This window comes from Uranotaenia lowii, chromosome 3 (assembly GCF_029784155.1).
Source record: "Uranotaenia lowii strain MFRU-FL chromosome 3, ASM2978415v1, whole genome shotgun sequence".
Lineage (NCBI taxonomy): Eukaryota > Metazoa > Arthropoda > Insecta > Diptera > Culicidae > Uranotaenia > Uranotaenia lowii.
Genome location: NC_073693.1, coordinates 148,320,270 through 148,339,549, shown reverse-complemented (window position 1 = coordinate 148,339,549; position 19,280 = coordinate 148,320,270). Strand labels below are relative to the sequence as shown.

Sequence of the window (19,280 nt, the reverse complement as noted above, 5' to 3'; positions counted from 1 at the left end):
CGTTTTGAAGCAAGCTGTTAGAAAATTTAAAAAATGGGAACTATTCATTGAGCTATTGAAAAAAATTCATGTTTGTGCAGTAAAATGGTTAAAATTAAAATTATTGTTATAAAAATAATATGTTATTTGAGTGAAACTATAATTGTTGTACCATTTTAATAAGTTTCAAGAGCCAAAAATGTCTAAAATAACCTTTTTGCCAGGTTTTTAGGAATTTGACCACTGTGGGACGACTTCTGACGAGAAACTTTCGGATAAAGAACATTCAAAACACGTCAAAGCACGCAAAGCGCAATAGAATGGTGTGAGGTGCTTTGCTTGTTCAAGATATCGATAATTTTCATTAAAAAAGCATTGAAAATAACTCACTCTAAATTTATCATTTTGAAAAGAAATTAAAACAAATATTCGAAGTTGTTAAAATAGTAGAGTAAACAGCTATCTCTGATAGTAAACTTCTGCTTACATCCTCTTTCGTGCTGAACCGCTTCGGTTTTTGCCTTTTGGTCTTAATTCGTTCTCCTGATTGATTTAAAATGTATTTCAAGCAAATATGCTTTAAAAATAATCTTTCTGGCGGATTTAAGCTTAAGTTTTACGAATGTCTACGGAATTTCAGGAAATTGAATCTTTTTCGACTTATGAGAAGCCGAAACTATTTTCATGCCGAGAAATAGCGTCTTGTTAAGGTTATTAAGAGTGAGTTTCTGTTTTTTGGGCAATATTTCCGTATAATTTCATTGAAACTGCTAGCAAGTAATAATTTCCGTACGACAAAGCTGAAGTTTTATAAAAATCTATGTATATTATAATTTTGTGGAATAAAACAAAAGTTAGGGTTGCCATACTATGGAGGCAGTTCATCCATGAGAAAAACTTTATCAAATCTGTCTTTAGATCTTCAATTCATTCTTAAGATGTCATTCAGAGCTTAGATTTGAAGGTTCAGTGATAAAAATCATTTATTTATTCTATTTAACCTGTTATTTTAGGATGGAGGCATTTTACAAACATGATGGGGGCATACAAAAACATTCTATTATTTCACTAAATAATCATTATTTGACGTCCACAAAAGCTGAAATATGTTTAATTTCTTAAGTTCATTTGATTAAGAAACAAAAATCATCCTAGTTTTTGTTTTAAACTTCTTTACGTATAATTTTTAAAAGACGAAATATTACATCAAAATGTATCAAAACCTTGTATGATTTTTTAAATTTTTTTGAGTTTATAGATTCATGAAATTCTTTCTTGCCTTATGTTCTAAGCGTATCACCCTCAAAATGCATTGGTCAGATAAGCTGTTTAGTCAGCCATTTCGCCAAACAGCCGTAGGGTTATTTAACCCGATAGGCCCATTTAGGAAACCTTTCCCCTTTTTTATTTTGTCCATGCAAAAACTTGCTTTGAGTACAACTAAGTTCAAGTGTGAAAAACGTATTGATATAATTGACATTTTTTTTCTCACCAGTCGTTAGTGTATTGAAAATACCGCAATTAATCAGAATTGAATTGGTATTCATTATGTGAAAAAAGATACAGTGAATAGAAAGCTTTGAAAGTACTTTGATGCGTACTTTTAAGTAACGTTAGCTGCCTAAATTTATACCATTACAGGTTTGTATGAGTTTTTAGATTAAGTTGGATAATTTATATAACAGTCAATTCATGTTGACAAGCTACAAATTCACTAGAAACTTTTCACGATTGCCACAACTTTGTTAAACTGTTACAAATAAAACAAACTTGAAACTTTTAAGGCCTCGGTACAAGCATTTCAGCATTCCCTAAAACCACAGGGATGCAATCTTATACGATTACTCTATAAAACGTGAGATCAACATATGTTTTGCTAAATGTTAGTAAACTGCGTTTTTAAGCTTTTTTTGATCACATGTAAGCATTTTTTGCATTGATAGCATTGGATACAAAAGCTTGAATCTGATCAAAAAAAGTTTAATTTTGACAAAAAAAACTAAAATCTAATATATGTTCTCGACACGGCTTCTATAAGGTTGCATTTCTCTGTCTAAAACTAACTGCCTAAGTATATCTAGCTCATGAGCTTATCTTTGGGCCAGAACAACTTTTTACTGTGAATTGTGCTGGCTAATGCTGACTTGTATTGCTTTATCAACATAAACACAAATGAAAAGTTTATTTTAGCAGTGTAGTGTAAGCATTCCAGATTTCTCGGACTCGTTCGACCTTGCCTGTAAATCAATCGAAATATTCGAGACAAGTCAGGTACGGCTTAAATGCAAGTATATTCTAGCAAACTTTACAGATTTTGATCAGGTTTATTCACATTATGTATTAAAAAAATTTTATGGATCAAAACACAGACTTGAATTCAGTTTTGATAAATCGTGTTGTTTTTTGCGTCCAAAAACAATTTTTTCGAGTAACGTCTCTTCGAAATAAATATCGCTTTTTAAGAAATCCTTGTTGTTCTTCGTAGAACAAGATTAAATTTCAAATTTTTTTTTTCACTTTTTTCTTGTATGTTTGAGAATAATAACTGTATTTTGTTAAAACTTGTTCTGATTTTACTCTGTTTTTAAATTGAAATGTTTGGAAAAAATATGTCATTTTTTCTTCTTAGTTTTCCAATAAAAAATTGAAATAAAATGTTTTTTGAAGCTTTATTGCTTAACTACGACCTTCATTTATTTAGATATCAGTGTAGCAATTTCAAGATGCTTGCCGTGTATTATCGAGGATTTTACTTGAACCCAATGTTTTGTTGAGAATCATCCTAAATGCCATCTGATGACCTCTCAGTAATAGAGGAGTTTGCAAAACGAATTTAAAATTATTATTATAATTTTATTTGAAACACTTTACCATCTTTATGGCATTCGTGTCTTGAAATTGAAATTGAATTTAAAAAAGATAGAGTTATATATGTGATGACGATCTTATGACTTATATACTTGGAATGTGACTTAATTTTTTGGCGATAAAAGTATTATTAAGAAAACCGCATAAAAAATACTGGAAAAATATTAAATTGAGAACATATTGCAACAACTATAAGAGAGAAATAATCTGTAGTCATTTGTAACTGAACCGATTTTCATGATTAAAATTTTCATTTGTTTGTTACAAAAACAAATATTTGAGGTTCTTGGTGTATTCAGTGAAAATAATTATCAAACTTCCATAATCAAACTTTAATTTTTAATTTTATATGACAACAAATGGGATACAGCTTATAATAAGCTTATTTTTTCAGTAATATTTTTTGTCTAGAATTCCAGATTTGCGATTATTTTATTTGTTTGGGAAGGGAATCGAAAAAACCCGGAAAATATTCACTAATTGGAGAAGCTGAAATGTCAAGACAATCGACGAACTCTCCGAACATTTTCCCGGGATACTTAACACGTTTTCCGCAGTCCAATTAAACTAAAAGTTCACACAGCTATGTTTCTCGGGCTGATAATCGAAATGTACATCACCAGTTAATTGAAATTTTAGATTAAATTTTTCCCAAATTAACATTCATTACCACCTTAATCTGTATGGTGTTATTTGACTATAAAATTTTGTACCATTCGTTTATTTTGGAATCTATGAGTTGCCTATTCACAGGCGTTTGATAAAAAAAAATTATACTAAACTATACCGAGCACTGGAACATTTTCAAGTGCGCATTTTTTAATGTAACGAAAATATTATCAGTTTGAATGCTATAATGTATTTGATATTACTCATGCAATTTGAACTATTTTCTGTTTCCTAATAGGTTATGGGCTGAAGTATTCCACGTTTCGGCCAGCGGCGCCGGTACCGTCAAATGGCAGCAGGTGTCCGAGGATCTGGTTCCGGTCAACATAACCTGCATCCAGGATTCGCCCGAGTGTATCTTTCACATCACCGCCTACAACAGTCAGGTCGACAAGATCCTCGATGTGCGGCTAATTCAACCGGGTAAGTTTTTACAGGAGATATTGATACGTGGGAAAGTTTTGATAAATAACAAGCGATCTCATTCAAGGTACTCGAATCGGTCAAGCGTCGGAATGCTTCGTCTACTGGAAAGATCCCATGACAAGCGACACCTGGGGTCTCAACTTTACTTCTCCTATCGATGCCAAACAGTTCCGCGAGTGTTGTGTAAGTATTTCATGAACAAAAATTATAAGATTTTTTTAAAAACTGTATCAAATCTTGCTAACTTAAATTCTCGTTTCTTTGAGATGAACTATAACAACAAACGTTCCTATCAACCTCTTCCCAGTTCCTATTACTCCTCCAATAAAGTATTTATACAACTCACAAACTAACTATTCTAAATTCTTAAAATAAATCGATTTTAAAATGTTGCACTATTATTCGCATTCAATCACAATCGATCGAATCATAAAAAAATCACACGATAAACTCCGTACATCAAAATCTTCCTGCCCTCACATAGCCCTGCCCTCTATGCATGAAGGTGTCAACAATTTTCATATAAAATTAGGCTTTCGATTAAATCCGGAAAGCTTCGCTATAATGTAATAGAATAACTGATTTTTGCTAAATTGGTCAATGCTTGTAAACGAAATTCTTGTAAATCTGGTACAATTAAATTATTAAAATAAATAATAAACTTTCTAGAGCCCAATCATAAAACCGCATTGAATAGTTGGTTTTACAATGTTTCGCTGAATGATTATAATATGTTAATCTATCATTCCTTGTTACTGACAACAGTTTGCCAAGAAGTTGTCAAAAGTATCAGCTAAGAGGAGCTTAAAAACATGAAAAAACTGTAAATAAACTTTATTTTTGAAACATAGTTAATTTGATAGCCTCAGAAATCCTTGGTCAATGTGTTTTTAGATTTAAAAAGGTAATTGGCACTTATGTCAGAAAGATACCATAATTCTGGATTGAGTTTTAGAAAAAAAAATCATCCTAAGTTCGAAAAATGTGCCCAATATTTACTTTCCATATAACATCAAATATCTCAGTTATTCGTGGACCAATTTTTAAATAACAACAACAAAAATAAAGCTATGGGTCAGCGTTAATATACTTCAAAATTTAGAAAAGCTTTGTTGTACTGTGTCAATAAATGCAATCAAAAAAGTACAGCAAGTCCTTAGCCCCTGAAGTTTTGCAATTTTGTTTTAAAAAAATTTTAAAAAAATTCTGACCAATAATATTTTCCGTAGAACAAATGTTGCTTGTTATTAGAAAATTGAGCTTCTGTGAATTTTTCAGCAAAAAAAAAATGGGTACTAGAGGGGGAAGAGCAGGCAGCACTGCATTTTGATAGTCGCGTTTTGATTTGCTAAGCCCAAAGTTTCCTAAATTGTGCGTATTGTAGATGCTTTAAATTGATAATTTTTTTTTTAAACGACGTGTAAAGTGCGTGTGCGTTTTTGAATTGTGAAATTTCGAAGATAATTGTTGTGTAAAATAGGGAAATAGGAAAGAAATGTTATGTTTCTCAATGCTTGGTTGTTTGATGACGCGGTTGCAGGGGAAAGGTTCGGGAAACTTCCGCAAAAAGCTTCCTATGATGTGGCGCTTGTGGAACTCATTGAAGTTTTGAACTGCGTTACCTCCCGTTACCATCAGATTGGCTGACAAACTTTTGCTTGCACCGAGTTCTAAATACAAGATAAGTATTAACTTTCTTAGTAGTTGTTATCTAAATTGTTTTTTTTCAAGTAATTTTTCGTTTTTTCGTTCGGTACAGTGCAGTAAAAATTTCGTAAATAAGTAGTTCTTGAATTTTGCTAATATTCTATCTTGCATGCAATATTGCTTTGAACAAATCACGTACAAAAAGCTTCTCTTATGAAGCTTCTTTGAAGCTCACTCCACGTTTTCGTTAAGTTTAGTTTCGTTGAACGGCACAACTTTCAATGCATGGTTGCCGATATAGCAGATTAATATGTATTAACATGTTCAGTTGTTATTGACTGAAATATTTCTTAAAAAAATTATAATTTGTTATTCTGTACCAAAACAAAAGATCATTTTCGAAGCAATTTTACTGAGTCTGGTATATTTTTTCATCCTGGTTCCTTGGAAAAGTTACATATGAATAGATTTTTGTCAAAAATAGACCATCTATAAATAGGCCAGTCTCATTACGGTCAAACAATCCGCTGTAGAATTAATTTCTTGAAAATGTTCGAATGGTTCGAAAGCATAAAAGATAAGTACTTACATATTTTATTATCTTTAATATGTAAATTGTAGTACATATGTGTTGGCGTTAATAAATATTATTTAAATTGTACGCATTGCATTTCACTTCCAGTTAAAATGTAGAGCGGCTCTTGTACATGAATGGTTTTGAAATCTTACCTTCGCGTTTAGGTGATGATCGGTAGATTTTGCGGTTTTGGCTAGGTTATTTTTTATTTTTTTTATTGACTTGTCTGAAACAGCTTATTTAGTCGTATAATTTTGTAGATTGTGGTAAAGAAATACGAAATAGCTTCAATATTAAATATGAGAATTTTTTAAACTCGACGACGGTTGTGTAACATTTTTCGGCTGCTGCAACTGGTTGCGGTCCATTTTTTTTTCAGGAGACTTCAAAAATTTTTTTTTTTGGGATTTTAAACATCTTTGGTTACTCCGAAATATGTCACCACAATGAACTGATGTAGACCGTGTATACTAGGCATTAGAGTGTAAACAGAACCCGTGGTAAGATTTTATTTCATCTTATGATTTCTCTTTTTCTGTTAAACAACGAACTATAAAGCTATTCTAATTGTTAATTTCACAATAATGAAACATATCTTACCACCAAATAAGATCGTATCTTTGATGTTTTTGGGTTATCACATTTGAATACATATGTAACTCTTTCAACTTTGAACGGAAGCTTCGCGGTTATTATTTTACGGAAAATCTTAATCAGTCGAAAAAATTTAAGGTCAATGCAATGCGATGATTTCTTAGTGGCAAACCTAGAAGAGATTTAGGGTAGTTTTTTAACAAATTGATGGTGAATAATAGGAGCAACATACATTCAAGCTGATAAATCTATTGTTTGTAATGTTAGTAGTGTCCATGGTAGGTGCATGACTTTGTGAAGAAATTGAATTTGAACAAGTGAAGACAATATTAGTCTAGTATCGTCAATATGTATAATCTAATTATGGACAAAGGACTGGAACTTTTCGGATGAATCGTATAAAATTATTTCGCAAATAACGGGAATTAACATACATAAATTTGAAAAATTTTCAAAATCAAATATCTGATAACAGAACATTTTTGTTAACAATTGTGCTAGTCTAGTCTTTTCATCTTAGCAGCTGTTCTTTTATAATATGGGGCTACTTAAGAATTATTATATATCTGTCCCCCAGTTTAAGAGGAGATAGTCCATCATTGCAAGAGGCAGGTTAGAGAACTTGGATTTTGATAAAGGCTTGAAAAAAAGAAAACATTGAAGATGTAAGAAAACCTATGATCGTACCATTTACCAAAATTAATTCTGAACATTACAGTTTAACTATTTAATCGACTAAACGATTTCACGAAAGAAAGAAGGTTTTTACGATCAAATTGCTGAGTTAATTGTGTTTTTAGGGCTTAACTTGAAACAGTTAACAAGTTCATAGTAAAATAAATTTCGAGAAAAAAAAACTTCATCACACTAGTCAAAAGTGTCTCCTGATCATATCCTACCACCCCAACCTCCAAACCAAACTTGTTTTGCTAGGATGCAGAGGTGACCTCGGTCCTAAAGCATGATATTATATTCTATCATCCCTTTCTCTTATATTCTCTTATCTCTCTATCTATTGACTACTAGGACGTGGCCGGCGCCGTTATTGATGTTCAAAGAGAGAGCATCAGTTTTGAACATTGTGAATGTGCTGTCAATCCCAGATACCATTCTTTTGACCTCTGGACAAAATTGATGGCCTCGGTCAATCACGGAGTAGCAACCATTGGCGATGTGGAATCATTTCTACTGAGCCACGCTTGTGATCATGGTTTTCGAAATGCTTTTATTGTAAGAAATGAGAGACACGCAATGATATAATTGATTGATAATTAAAAAAGGATACATTGTTTCAAAGAAAATCATTTTGTAAAAATTAGTAATGCAGCATTTCGAGTTCAATGATTCAGGTGGATGTGAGTAGTCAATCAAGCTAAGCTAAGCTAAGCTAAAAAAAAAATGGGTACTAGAGGGTTGAAATTGAGCTACTGGAGACCTCTTAAATTCAATACTTTTTTTTTGTTTCGATTATAGTCGTTATTATGGCATTCGCGACTTTATCAACGTTGCAGTTGGCGGATCGTTTTTGAAAAACTTATCCGGTACAACTGTGTTCGATGTTTACTGGGCTCGAACTCGCGCACATCGGCTCAGGAGACAACACACTTGCCAACTGAGCTATATATCAAGCCCTAAAATTAAATACATTCACTCAAATTGGCACCTTCTCTACTACATCCCATTCCCTATCCGCTGCTAAACATTCGTATATCAAAATAAAAGCAAAACTCAACACAGCGTCAAGCATTTTTCAGCTAACGATCACCACCCCACTCAGAATTCGCTCGCCGTTCTTCCTCTCGCAAATCCGTCCACCCGTCTCATTCATTTGCCCCTAATAATAGTGCGACGTTTTACAGTCGCCTTCTTTCAAATTTTCACGAAAGGCCTCCTCAAGCTACTCACTGAAACTTGATCCACCCGGGAAGGGCAAGGTAAAGACGAAGAGAAAACCGCTCAGCACCCCGGCTAGCCCGTCGAGGGCCCGAGAGCCCCAGTGCACCTGTATGACAGCCGAGCAGTATGCACGCATCCGGGCGCAGGATCCAAGATATCGAGGTGAGGGTCAAAAAAGGGAGAACATGGAACATGTCATGACATAACCGGTTTCATTAATGGATTGTTTGTGCATTTAAGGATCATCAACGCTACCGCGGGCAACCAATCGTGCCACGGAAACGGAAACGCTCAGGAGTGACAAGATTGCCACGGCCACCTCAAGCACTTCACTGTACGACAATGTTGGAGCTAACAATACTCAGGGATCCGCCATCAATACTCAAGGTAAGTTTTGTTAAGTAACATTATTCGGTTTTGTACTTTTTTTTTTATTTCATATGACAATTTCTTTTAAATTAAACGTTTCCACGAAGCATTAATGTTTAAGGCGCTTAATTTAATTTACTTTTCTGAGGTTATCAGTAGAAGATTGTGCTATTGTCCACAACCTTTCATTGATAGTTGAACATAACACAACTTTTTCGCTGGCTTTTTCCAACAAGATCGATGCCATTTACTGGCATGGGTTTGTTAATGACGTACATCCACATTTTTTATGTTTTTAAGAAATAACATTGAGCTTCATAATAACTAAGTTAAGATTATGTCAAGGATTTCTTGACAGGGTGCACCTGCCGTTCTTTTAAATAATTTAACCTTGTCCTTTTTGCTGAACAAGAATTATGTCACCTGGTCGGATCTTTGAACTTATCGGATTCCTCGCCAGATTGGTATCTCTGCTTGTTAGTCGTATAATATTCGCAAACGATCTTTCGGTTTTCACGATGATCGCATCGTCCATCTTCTGCCGGATTGGCAGTGAACACCTGTTTTGCAAGACAGTCTTCCGGTATTCTCGCAACATGTCCTACCCAGCATATCCGTCCAGCTTAAGACACCTTCTGGATACTGGGTTCGCCGTAGAGTCGCGTGAGCTCGTGGTTCATCCTTCGCCTCCATACTCCGTACTCCTGCACGTTCTGTTTGCTAGTGGCGTTAGACGGCGGAGTAGCATTCGAGATAGCACTTTGTAGGCTATCTACGGCATTTAGGACAATGATCGCTCGGTAGTTCTCACAGTCCAATTTGTAGCCTTTTTTTGTAGATGTGGCATACTACCACTATTTTGATGAATTCAGCTGCGATGCCATTCTTACCAGCCGACTTGTTGCTATTCATCTGGCGAATGAAACAGGTCTCCAAGAAACGCAACGAAAAAAAGAAACAGTGCAAAAAAAAATTATTACTTCAAACTTTTGCAGACTGCTACTCCGAAAAAGTCTGGGAAAGTCCTAAATGAAATCTTAGGTAGAAATCCCAAAAGCTCAAACAACACCTGTCTATTGGTAGACGGAAGAACCATAAATGATCCCTTGCAAGCAGCGGACTGCCTTAACGACTTTTTCTGCAACATCGGACACAATTTGGCCTCGAAATTCATTAGCGACAAGGACATTTGTAAATTTGGTACATTAAGATCTCACTTTTCATCGTTATTCATGAGGCTAGCAACCGTAGAGGAAATTGTCGTGTTGATCAACAATCTCAACACAAATAAGGCGCCATGGCCAGACAATATACCAGCTTCTACAATAAAACCCATCATCTAGCCTTCGCACAGACCCTCAAGGATTTCTTCAACGAAATCATAGAGACTGGAGCTTATCCGGAATCTCTCAAGATAGCACGAGTCACACCGATCTTAAAGTCAGGTGACAAATCCAACCCACCCAACTGCCGCCCTATCTCAACCCTGTCTACGATAAACAAAATACTGGAACAGCTGATTTCAAGTAGACTAACGAACTTCCTAGCAGCTCAAAACCTATTAACCAACAGACAGTACGGGTTTAGGAAAGGATGCGACACACTCACCGCGACCGGAGAACTTTTGGAAGAGGTTTACTGTGATCTCGGCAACCGACGCTACGCTGGTGTACTTTTTCTGGACCTCAAGAAAGCGTTCGACACCATCAATCATGAGCTACTGCTAAAAAACAAGAAACAAACGGGGTACGGGGACTTGCCCAACATTTGCTGGAAAACTACCTCTCAAACCATCAACAATTTGTTTCTTGGTGTGGCACTAACAGCAACAACAAAATGCTTACCATTGGGGTTCCGCAAGGAAGCTACCTAGGACCTTCTATGTTTCTGGTGTTTATAAACGACCTCTCAAAATTACAACTCCAAGGGACACCTCGCCTGTTTGCCGACGACATCCTGATCTCCTACAGCAGCCCCGATCCCATACAAATAACCCATTGAATGAATAGCGACCTGTTACTCCTAAACGAATATTTCAACTGCAATCTGCTCTCTCTGAACACAACAAAAACAACATACATATTGTTCAACTCCGGACGTCGACCGATTCCCGAATTGCCATGCATAAGCAATGGCTGAAATCCATCGTGTCAAGGCTTCAAATATCTGGGCCTAGTACTGGACGAAAACCTGTGCACACATTGGGCAACTAAAAAAAAGTTAGCTCCAGTTTGCCGTGCCCTCTGGAAAGTCTCGTCCTTCGTTCCGACTGCGTGGTTGAAGAAGCTGTACTTTGCCCTCTTCCATTCGAGGCTGCAATACCTGGTCTCGCTATGGGGAAACGCAGCCAGAAGTCGTCTGAGAGAACTTCAATGCATGCAGAATCGAGCATTGAAAGCTGTCCATAGGAGGTACCTGTACCCATCTGTATTGCTATACAACGACATCGAGGACTCAGATCTACCCAGCACCCAGCATAACGTTCGTACATAGGATACTGACGTGCCCAGAAACACACCACAATACCGTGCTGTAACGGGTGGCATCGGGACGTGCATCGCGACAGGCCAATCTCATCCGGCTACCCAGAGTCATTACCGAATTTGGCAAAAGGAAGCTGAGCTACTTCGGCAGCACGGTGTACAACAGACTTCCAGAAAATTTGAAGCAAACCTCGTCAATCCATCGCTTCAAAATACAACTGACCTCATCCTGCAAGCAACACATTAGCCGCTACCTCCACTAAATCAAGTCAATTGCCACGCTTATAAATCTGTATATTTCTTCTTATATATCACCTCTCTTCCTAGACCACCACCGCCTCATCATACCACCGTCTCAACATACCACCGCATCATCATACCATTGCCTCAACAAACCGCCGCTACCACAACTTCGCTTAAGCATTAATCGAGTTAAAACTGTGCTGCACAATTATTTCTACTATTAACTCAAATTATGTAAAACTAATTGAATAACATCAACAACAATGTGTTCCTTTAAAAGAGCATCTATGTATTTGCTCGCTGGGTACACCCTCTCAAAAACCCACTATTGATGTACCAAATGCATAAATCTAATCTAAATGATAGAATGGCTTCCTCAACTTCACGCATCGTTGGAAGTGGCTCAGCTCGTCGTTGGTTACGCCGGCGATGTACCTTCCCCCGCCATCTTGATCTCCTGTATGTGCACCGTTCAGGTGTTCATCAAAGTGCTGCTTCCACCTTTTGCTTACTTCACGATTGTCCATCAGGACGCCTTCGTCCAAATATTGGCACATTTTGGCTTGCGGCACGAAGTCTTTGCGGGAAAGTTCTTCCGTGGTTTTTGGGAACGATGCAGCTGCTCAAGCTCCTCTTATTCCAGGCGGCGCTTTTTCTCCTGAGAAATTCCACTGTCGGTGATCTCCCACATTTCGACGGGTTCCTCTTTGCACTACTGCCACCCGCGCGGCATTCTCTTTGTTCATCAACCTCCTACACTCCTCGTCGAACCAGTCACTCCGTCGAGTTTGTTCCACATGCCCGATGACGTTCTCCGCAACGCTGTTGATGGCTGTCTTGATGGTATCCCAACAGTCCTCGAGACTGTTCTTCAAGCTTGTTCTTTGCTTTCGAGCAATTGCGCGTAGTCTGCCACGGCCTAAGATTTCTTTGATAGTGCGATATTTAACCGAGGCGGGCGTTGGTTTCGTACGTTGTTCACTTCGCACAGTTTTGGGCGCATCTTCATCATCACCATATAGTGGCGCCTCGACAGGACCTGATGTCGATAATGTCCAAGAAGTGATCGATCTATAACTGCGTTTGGTACGGTGATCTCCAGGTGTACTTGTGTGGGAGGCGGTGCTGGAAAAGGTACTAAGTACGTCCATTCGTCAAGTGGACCGTGTAGATGTTGCTATTATTGGCCCCGAACACCACCAAGATGCTGTTACACTCCGCATCTAACATGGAGAACAGACCCGTACGAAGCCCCCTATCTCAGCTCGCATGCGACCAAAGCATTCAACGGGGTTGGGTACCCAGTGTCAGTTAACGTAAAATATCAAAGTCCAGGGTAATAAGGTAAAGAATAAAATTGGCAGTGATTATTAAGCTTCTAGTACCTATCACTTTTAAGCCATCTCAGAATGAAATTGAACGATTACGAAGGTTAAGGGATCTGAATTACGTCTTTCCAAAAATTAAAACTCGATTTACTTGACATTTTTATAAAAAAAAACTTATACAGCTAGAAAGCACACCGTTGGTAAGAAGGACCAAACTAATGGGCAGAACGTACTACACCTAAAGGGTTGTCAGAAGTAAAACAATGATTATAAGAAATTTGAAATGAAATTCAATTCCTAAGGCCCTCGCACTATTCCCCTTTTATTTTTTACTTCAAACTTTACCATTTTATAGAGTTTCTAGTCTTTTGTCCTAGACAGGCTTACTCTTGAAATACGTCCCTTTTTTAAAATATGAAAAAAATTACCTGAAAATACAACAAAAACTACATCAAAACTATATATTCACCAAGGAAAAAAGTTGAACCCTCACCTAAATCAACCTGCTGGTTCTCAACTTTTTGATTTCATCAGGAATGGTGTTTGTTTGAGAGCCTTCGAAACAAATATGTATTCCAAGAATTTGAAATTTCATTTTACTTATTTTTGAAATGTTCAAAATCAAACCAAGTTTTTCCCAATAAGAAACTCAACATGTAGGTTTTTTAACGTTGAAAAATGATTCAAGATATTTTTACTTTAGACTCAGTTATTGATGATTATGTGGAAAAATTTCATTTCACTTAATTTTGAAAAAATAGAAGAAATGGGAAAACCTAGGATATCCAAATAGTGTCAATTAGTTACCAGTTACCTTTTTTTTTACCAGTTGATATTTAAAAAAACTTAAATCGAATTGAAAATTACCTCTTTCAGCTTTTTTGGATTTTCTTGTAGATTTTTAGTGAAAAGTCAAAGGGTCAATTTTGTTGGATTATTCGAAGATATAGAAATTCACGAATGTATTCTGAGAAAACATCCACAACATGAGAAATTTTTTATATGAAGGCGTAACATTTTTCTCGATTTGTGTGCATGTCTTTTAAGCAAATTGTTGTTGTGATCATTGCCTACTGTTCTAGCGCTTATTGCATATTGAAAGTCGATGATTGTCTTCACAATTTATTACGACGCCTGAATGACGCCTGTCTTAAAATCGGATGTACAACTTTCTAATTTGTCGAATTTCACTTATTGAAAAGTACTGCTAATCAAATAGTAAACTTGATTTGCAAGATTTCATATAAAAAAAGTACGATCATTTTTCGATCGAAAAAGAGTATATGTACACTGAATAGAGTACGTATGGTATCCCTACCTTACACTCAAATAATGGGTCCGTTCACATACTACGTGGACAACTTAGGGGGAGTGGGGTATGGAAATGCACACGCTTGTTTGTCCATGGAGAGAGGGGTAGGGGTTTGGGTGATGTCCACGTGGACATACTTACTTTTAAAATATTTTCTAAAGGTGAATAAATATTAAGATGTTTGAATCAAAATCTTAAAATGGCACAGCTTTCCAGTTTAAGTTTAAACAATAAGCAGCTACTTGAAAGCAAGTGATAAATATGATAATAAAGAAATTTAAAATTTTTAATTTTTTTTGTATCAGGAAAGTGGTAATCTTTTTTTACAAAATCAGCCATTTCTATAACAAAAAGGCAATCCGTGGTGTTTTCTAGCTGTCAAATTATAGGTTTTTAAAATAAAAACATTTTTAAATCTGTCCACGTGGACATCCGGGGAGGGGGGTAGGGGTTAGCCAAATGTCCACGCTTGTCCACGGAGGGGGATGAGGGGGTCAAAAATCTTAGTTTTCTGTCCACGTGGTGTCAGAACGGCCCCTAAAGAGCTTCTGACTAGACCAGGATTTGTAAACCGCCTGTAATTATGCAATCATTATTGAAAAATATGATACTGTAACTAATCACCTGAGATTGCGGAACAAATCATACTTCCTTATTTTTTATTATTATCGCAGAATCTGAAACGCTAACACATCGATTCAAATTAGATTTACCTAAGATAACATTTCGTTCAATGTTTTACTTTTTTTTCCAGAATCTGGAGGTCGGCAAACTAAATCACAGGAAACCAGCACGATGACCAATGTTGGGACGGGTACCACTTCGTCAGTATCGCAAAATCACGTCGGTTCACAGATCGGCCAGGATGAAGCGAACTCCAACAGTGGAACTCAAAGAACCGGAGAAGAAACGTCAAAATCGGAAGGAACTCAAGCTGGCGGAACGTTGCAGCAAACGGAACGTTCGACCAAAACCACATCGACTGGAACGGGAACAAGGACGAAAGACTTCAGCGATGATATGTCGAAGGAACAGCACGATATGCATCACAACATGCTAAACAACAATCAGGCAGCCAGGAGGAACAAGTCCAAGAGCACCGAGGATATGAATGTCGGTAAGGATTTGATCTATTAGTTCTAGAAGGCTTTCGGAAATTTCTGGGGTGTGATTTTAACCGAATCCCGATCAGTATCTCTCATTTCAGACACATCGACAATGAAACGAATGCTGAAGCCAATGCCAAGCGCCGAAAGCCCAGTGACTTCACCGGAAATGGGACGCCGACGGTACAATTACTACAACTCTGCAACTAACACGCCACATACGCATCAGCACATTATTCACAATGCACATATGTTAAACAATAACGGCACTATCTCACGGAATGCCAGTCAGAGTTCCCGATTTTCTGGTTCAAGGTAATGGACAATAAGTTAAAATATGTATCAAGAGGAGTACAAATCTCGATTTTACAGATCGTCGCATGAAATCGGCCGAGGTCATCAGCATGGCTCCCGTGGACTCTATCTGGAGTTGGAACGGGAACGAAATTGCGTCGAAGGATCGCCACCATCCGACAATGTTATGTTCGACAATCAGTGTTACGCGACGACACCCAGTTCCAGCAATGGAAATTCCGATCAGGATCAGCCTCCGTACGGACGTCAGAGCAGTGGCCGCCATTCGCATCATCATCAGGTTAGTTACTTTTTAGGTCCTTTCTATAAAGTTTTATACTTAAAACTATCTTATGTTTGCAGAACCCGCCAAATGTAACGCCAACGCCTGGATCACCGACATCGCGGCTGCTGCTAGAGTACGAAATGCATCTGCGCAACACCCTGGCCAAGGGAATGGATGCCGAATCGTACAGTTTGCATACGTTCGAGGCGCTGCTATCGCAAAGCATGGAAAATTTGGAGCTGGCCGAAAGTTTACCTGGATCCAGCCAGCGAAGTCCGTATCCGATTCGTAGAAGTGAGTAGTCTGTTAAACTGCGTTGTCCCAGTCATCAGGTTGACACAATATCCATATTTAAATCGAGCTATGCGCCCGGATGGTATGCAAAACAATGTACAGCAGAACCAGACTTACCCGAGGTAGTCGGGGGAGAGACCACCTCGCATGTTTCACATGCAAAAATATAATCAATATCGCGTTTTTATCAAATTATTTCTTTTTGATAAGACGAAAAACTGATCCCTGATTTGTCGCAAACTTTCAATTTGGTTCAAAGATGATTGGGCTTGCTGTTAATAGCAATTATGCTTAACTGGTGCGTCTTGTACAGTTTTCCCCTATAAGCGAAATGACTCCCCGAGTCAACTTTTGTTTAGCAAATATAGATTAATATTTTTGAAATTCATATTTAAAAAAGGCTCTCAGAAAAGTGTTAAGATTTCTTCTGATTTGAAAACTTCGAAAGTATCAAATGAGCCAAGATTTCAATTTTTTTTAATTACAATAAAACCTTGCAACACTTTCCATATAAATAATGGAATCGTTCTATAAAATTTGATGGTAGTCGGGGGAGAGACCAGCTCGTATATTTCACTAAACATCGGATTAAACTAAGTACAGTGACAAACCCTATACCGTCAACTGGGGCAACATGCAACAATTTTCAACTTCAATGGCTTCTAAAAAACTTATGTTCACAGTTAATCGTATCCTTTATGCATCAAAAGTTTTAAGGATGCTGGGGCATCAAATTGGCGTAGTTAAAAAAATTATTGGCTTCTTCAGTTATTTTTAATTTTCTAAAAACATGCGATTTTCACCCTCTTTAGAAAATGGGGTAACTTGCAACAAACTTTGTTTTTAATGAAAAATCTTATGAACACGTACGAAAATTCATAGTTTTTAATATATTTGCGATGCCTTAAAGACCATTACGCATGACAACACCAATTGCAGTAGTTTTCGGGTCTTAAAAACAAATTTTCACATTTTTTTCTGAAAATAAGGATGCTGCATACATTTAGGGGCTAAATAATACTACGAAAAATTCTACAATCTGAAATCATAAAAATAAATGTTTGGATGAATGAAATTTAAATGTTTACAAACGCGTGATGCAAAACATTCATATTCCAACACTTGGAAACGAGATTTACAAGGAATTTCTTTGATTTGCATTTTGTTGCATTTAACCCCAGACACCTAACTGAATTTTAAAAATATTCATTAAAAAAAATTGGGTGATTGTTCGAAAAATATTTTTACACCAACAATGTTAGTATAACATGAGGAAACCTGTAAAAAGTTTGTAGGCAATTTTATCAAGCCGATCCGTCATACTGGGTAAAGTTTTTTACGACTTCAAAACATGTAAAAATTTGTACATTTATTGCTCGATTTTTCAAATTTTACATAAAAATAAAAAATTTAAGACAACTAGCTTAAGTTGCGAGAAATTATGTCATCATCATTTTGTTATCATTAAAAGATAACTTTATTACAAAACATTAAATTAAAAATTGATTCAATGTAGTGTTATATAAATGTTGCATCGAACCCCGCTGTTGCATGATGCCCCGTTTGACGGTACTTTTGCTCTGGTATTGTATATCATCCAGACGCATAGCTCGGTTCCTACGTGGATTTTATTTTCCTACTAGCTGATCCCATACGAACTCCGTTTCGCTTTGAACTTTCATAAACAGTTTGTATGAAAGTCAATTGCCGAACATTTTCCAGGTGCACTGATATTGGACGATCACTTTTTCTGTCAACTGCTACTAAATTTGAAATCAGGAATCAATTGACTGTGCCAAAAAAACCCCGTCTATGAATTTAGACTCGATCGTTGCATAACAACGCAATTATTGCCAAATAGTTAAACCTCTTTCGGTGGCTTCTTATACAATATTTGATATCTGAAATTGGTTGCCCTTCCCTCAAAACTCTTGTGTGCAAATTTTTAAAGCAATCCATTGCATAATAACGTCAACAGTGATAAACAGTCAAAACAGTGAAAAATAAATTAATATGGACGACCCCATTCGTCGACCCCTGGCAAAATATTTGACATCTGAAATCGATTGCCCGTCCCCGAAAATTATCATGTGCAAATTTGCATCCCAATCCGATGTCCAATAACGACGATATTGCAAAAATACTTGAAGGTTAATATGGACGACCCCCTTTGCCGGCCCCTTACACTGAATTTAATACCTGAAATCCATTGCTCGTCCCTCAAAACTCTCGTATACCAATTTTTATCTGAATCCGATGTATTAAAACGACAATATCGCATTAACAGTAAATAGTTAATATGGACGACCCATTTGGCCGACCCCTGTTTTCAATTTGTATAAGTGAAATGAATTGTTTGTCCCTAATAACTCCTATTTGTAAATTTTCATCCCAATCCGATGTATACAAACGTCAATATCACTAAGATATTGAAAAGTTGATATGGATGACCCCTTTTGCCGGCCTCTCACACTGAATTTGATACCTCAAATCGATTGCCCGTCCCTCAAAACTCTTGTGTACCAATTTTCATCTGAATACGATGTATAATAATGTCAAAATCGCAGAAACAGCGAAAAGTTAATATGGACGACCCCTTTGGCTGATCCCTTACAAAAAATTTGATACCTGAAATCGATTGCTCGTCTTTCAAAACACTCATGTGCAAATTTTTAACACAATCCGACGAAAAGTGACGTCAATATCGCGAAAATAATATTTGTCTTGTATGGACGACCCCCTTCAGAAGGGGTCATCCAAAAATCTGAAAACATTTTTCATCCTTCCTGGTCCTAATGAGCATCCATGCCAAATTTCAGACCTCTAGCTCTTAAGACGGCTGAGTCTATAGAGGACAAACAAACAAACAAACATACAGAAATTACTTTTTATAATACACTAGCTGATCC

At 36.8% G+C, this 19,280-nt stretch overlaps 1 protein-coding gene across 9 annotated transcripts in view; it reads left to right on the top strand.

Moving 5' to 3' along the window:
* Nucleotides 1-19,280, top strand: part of LOC129750787 (protein still life, isoform SIF type 1-like) — a 597,153-nt gene that overhangs the window by 162,578 nt on the left and 415,295 nt on the right. For 8 of the 9 annotated variants that reach the window (XM_055745850.1, XM_055745854.1, XM_055745849.1 and 5 more), the window contains 8 exons: nucleotides 3,755-3,939; nucleotides 4,007-4,125; nucleotides 8,620-8,818; nucleotides 8,897-9,043; nucleotides 15,146-15,508; nucleotides 15,584-15,812; nucleotides 15,870-16,092; nucleotides 16,155-16,371. In XM_055745850.1, coding sequence (XP_055601825.1) covers nucleotides 3,755-3,939; nucleotides 4,007-4,125; nucleotides 8,620-8,818; nucleotides 8,897-9,043; nucleotides 15,146-15,508; nucleotides 15,584-15,812; nucleotides 15,870-16,092; nucleotides 16,155-16,371 — 1,682 coding nt within the window. The remainder of the gene's footprint in view (nucleotides 1-3,754; nucleotides 3,940-4,006; nucleotides 4,126-8,619; nucleotides 8,819-8,896; nucleotides 9,044-15,145; nucleotides 15,509-15,583; nucleotides 15,813-15,869; nucleotides 16,093-16,154; nucleotides 16,372-19,280) is intronic. The other variant, XM_055745852.1, reaches the window with a different exon arrangement.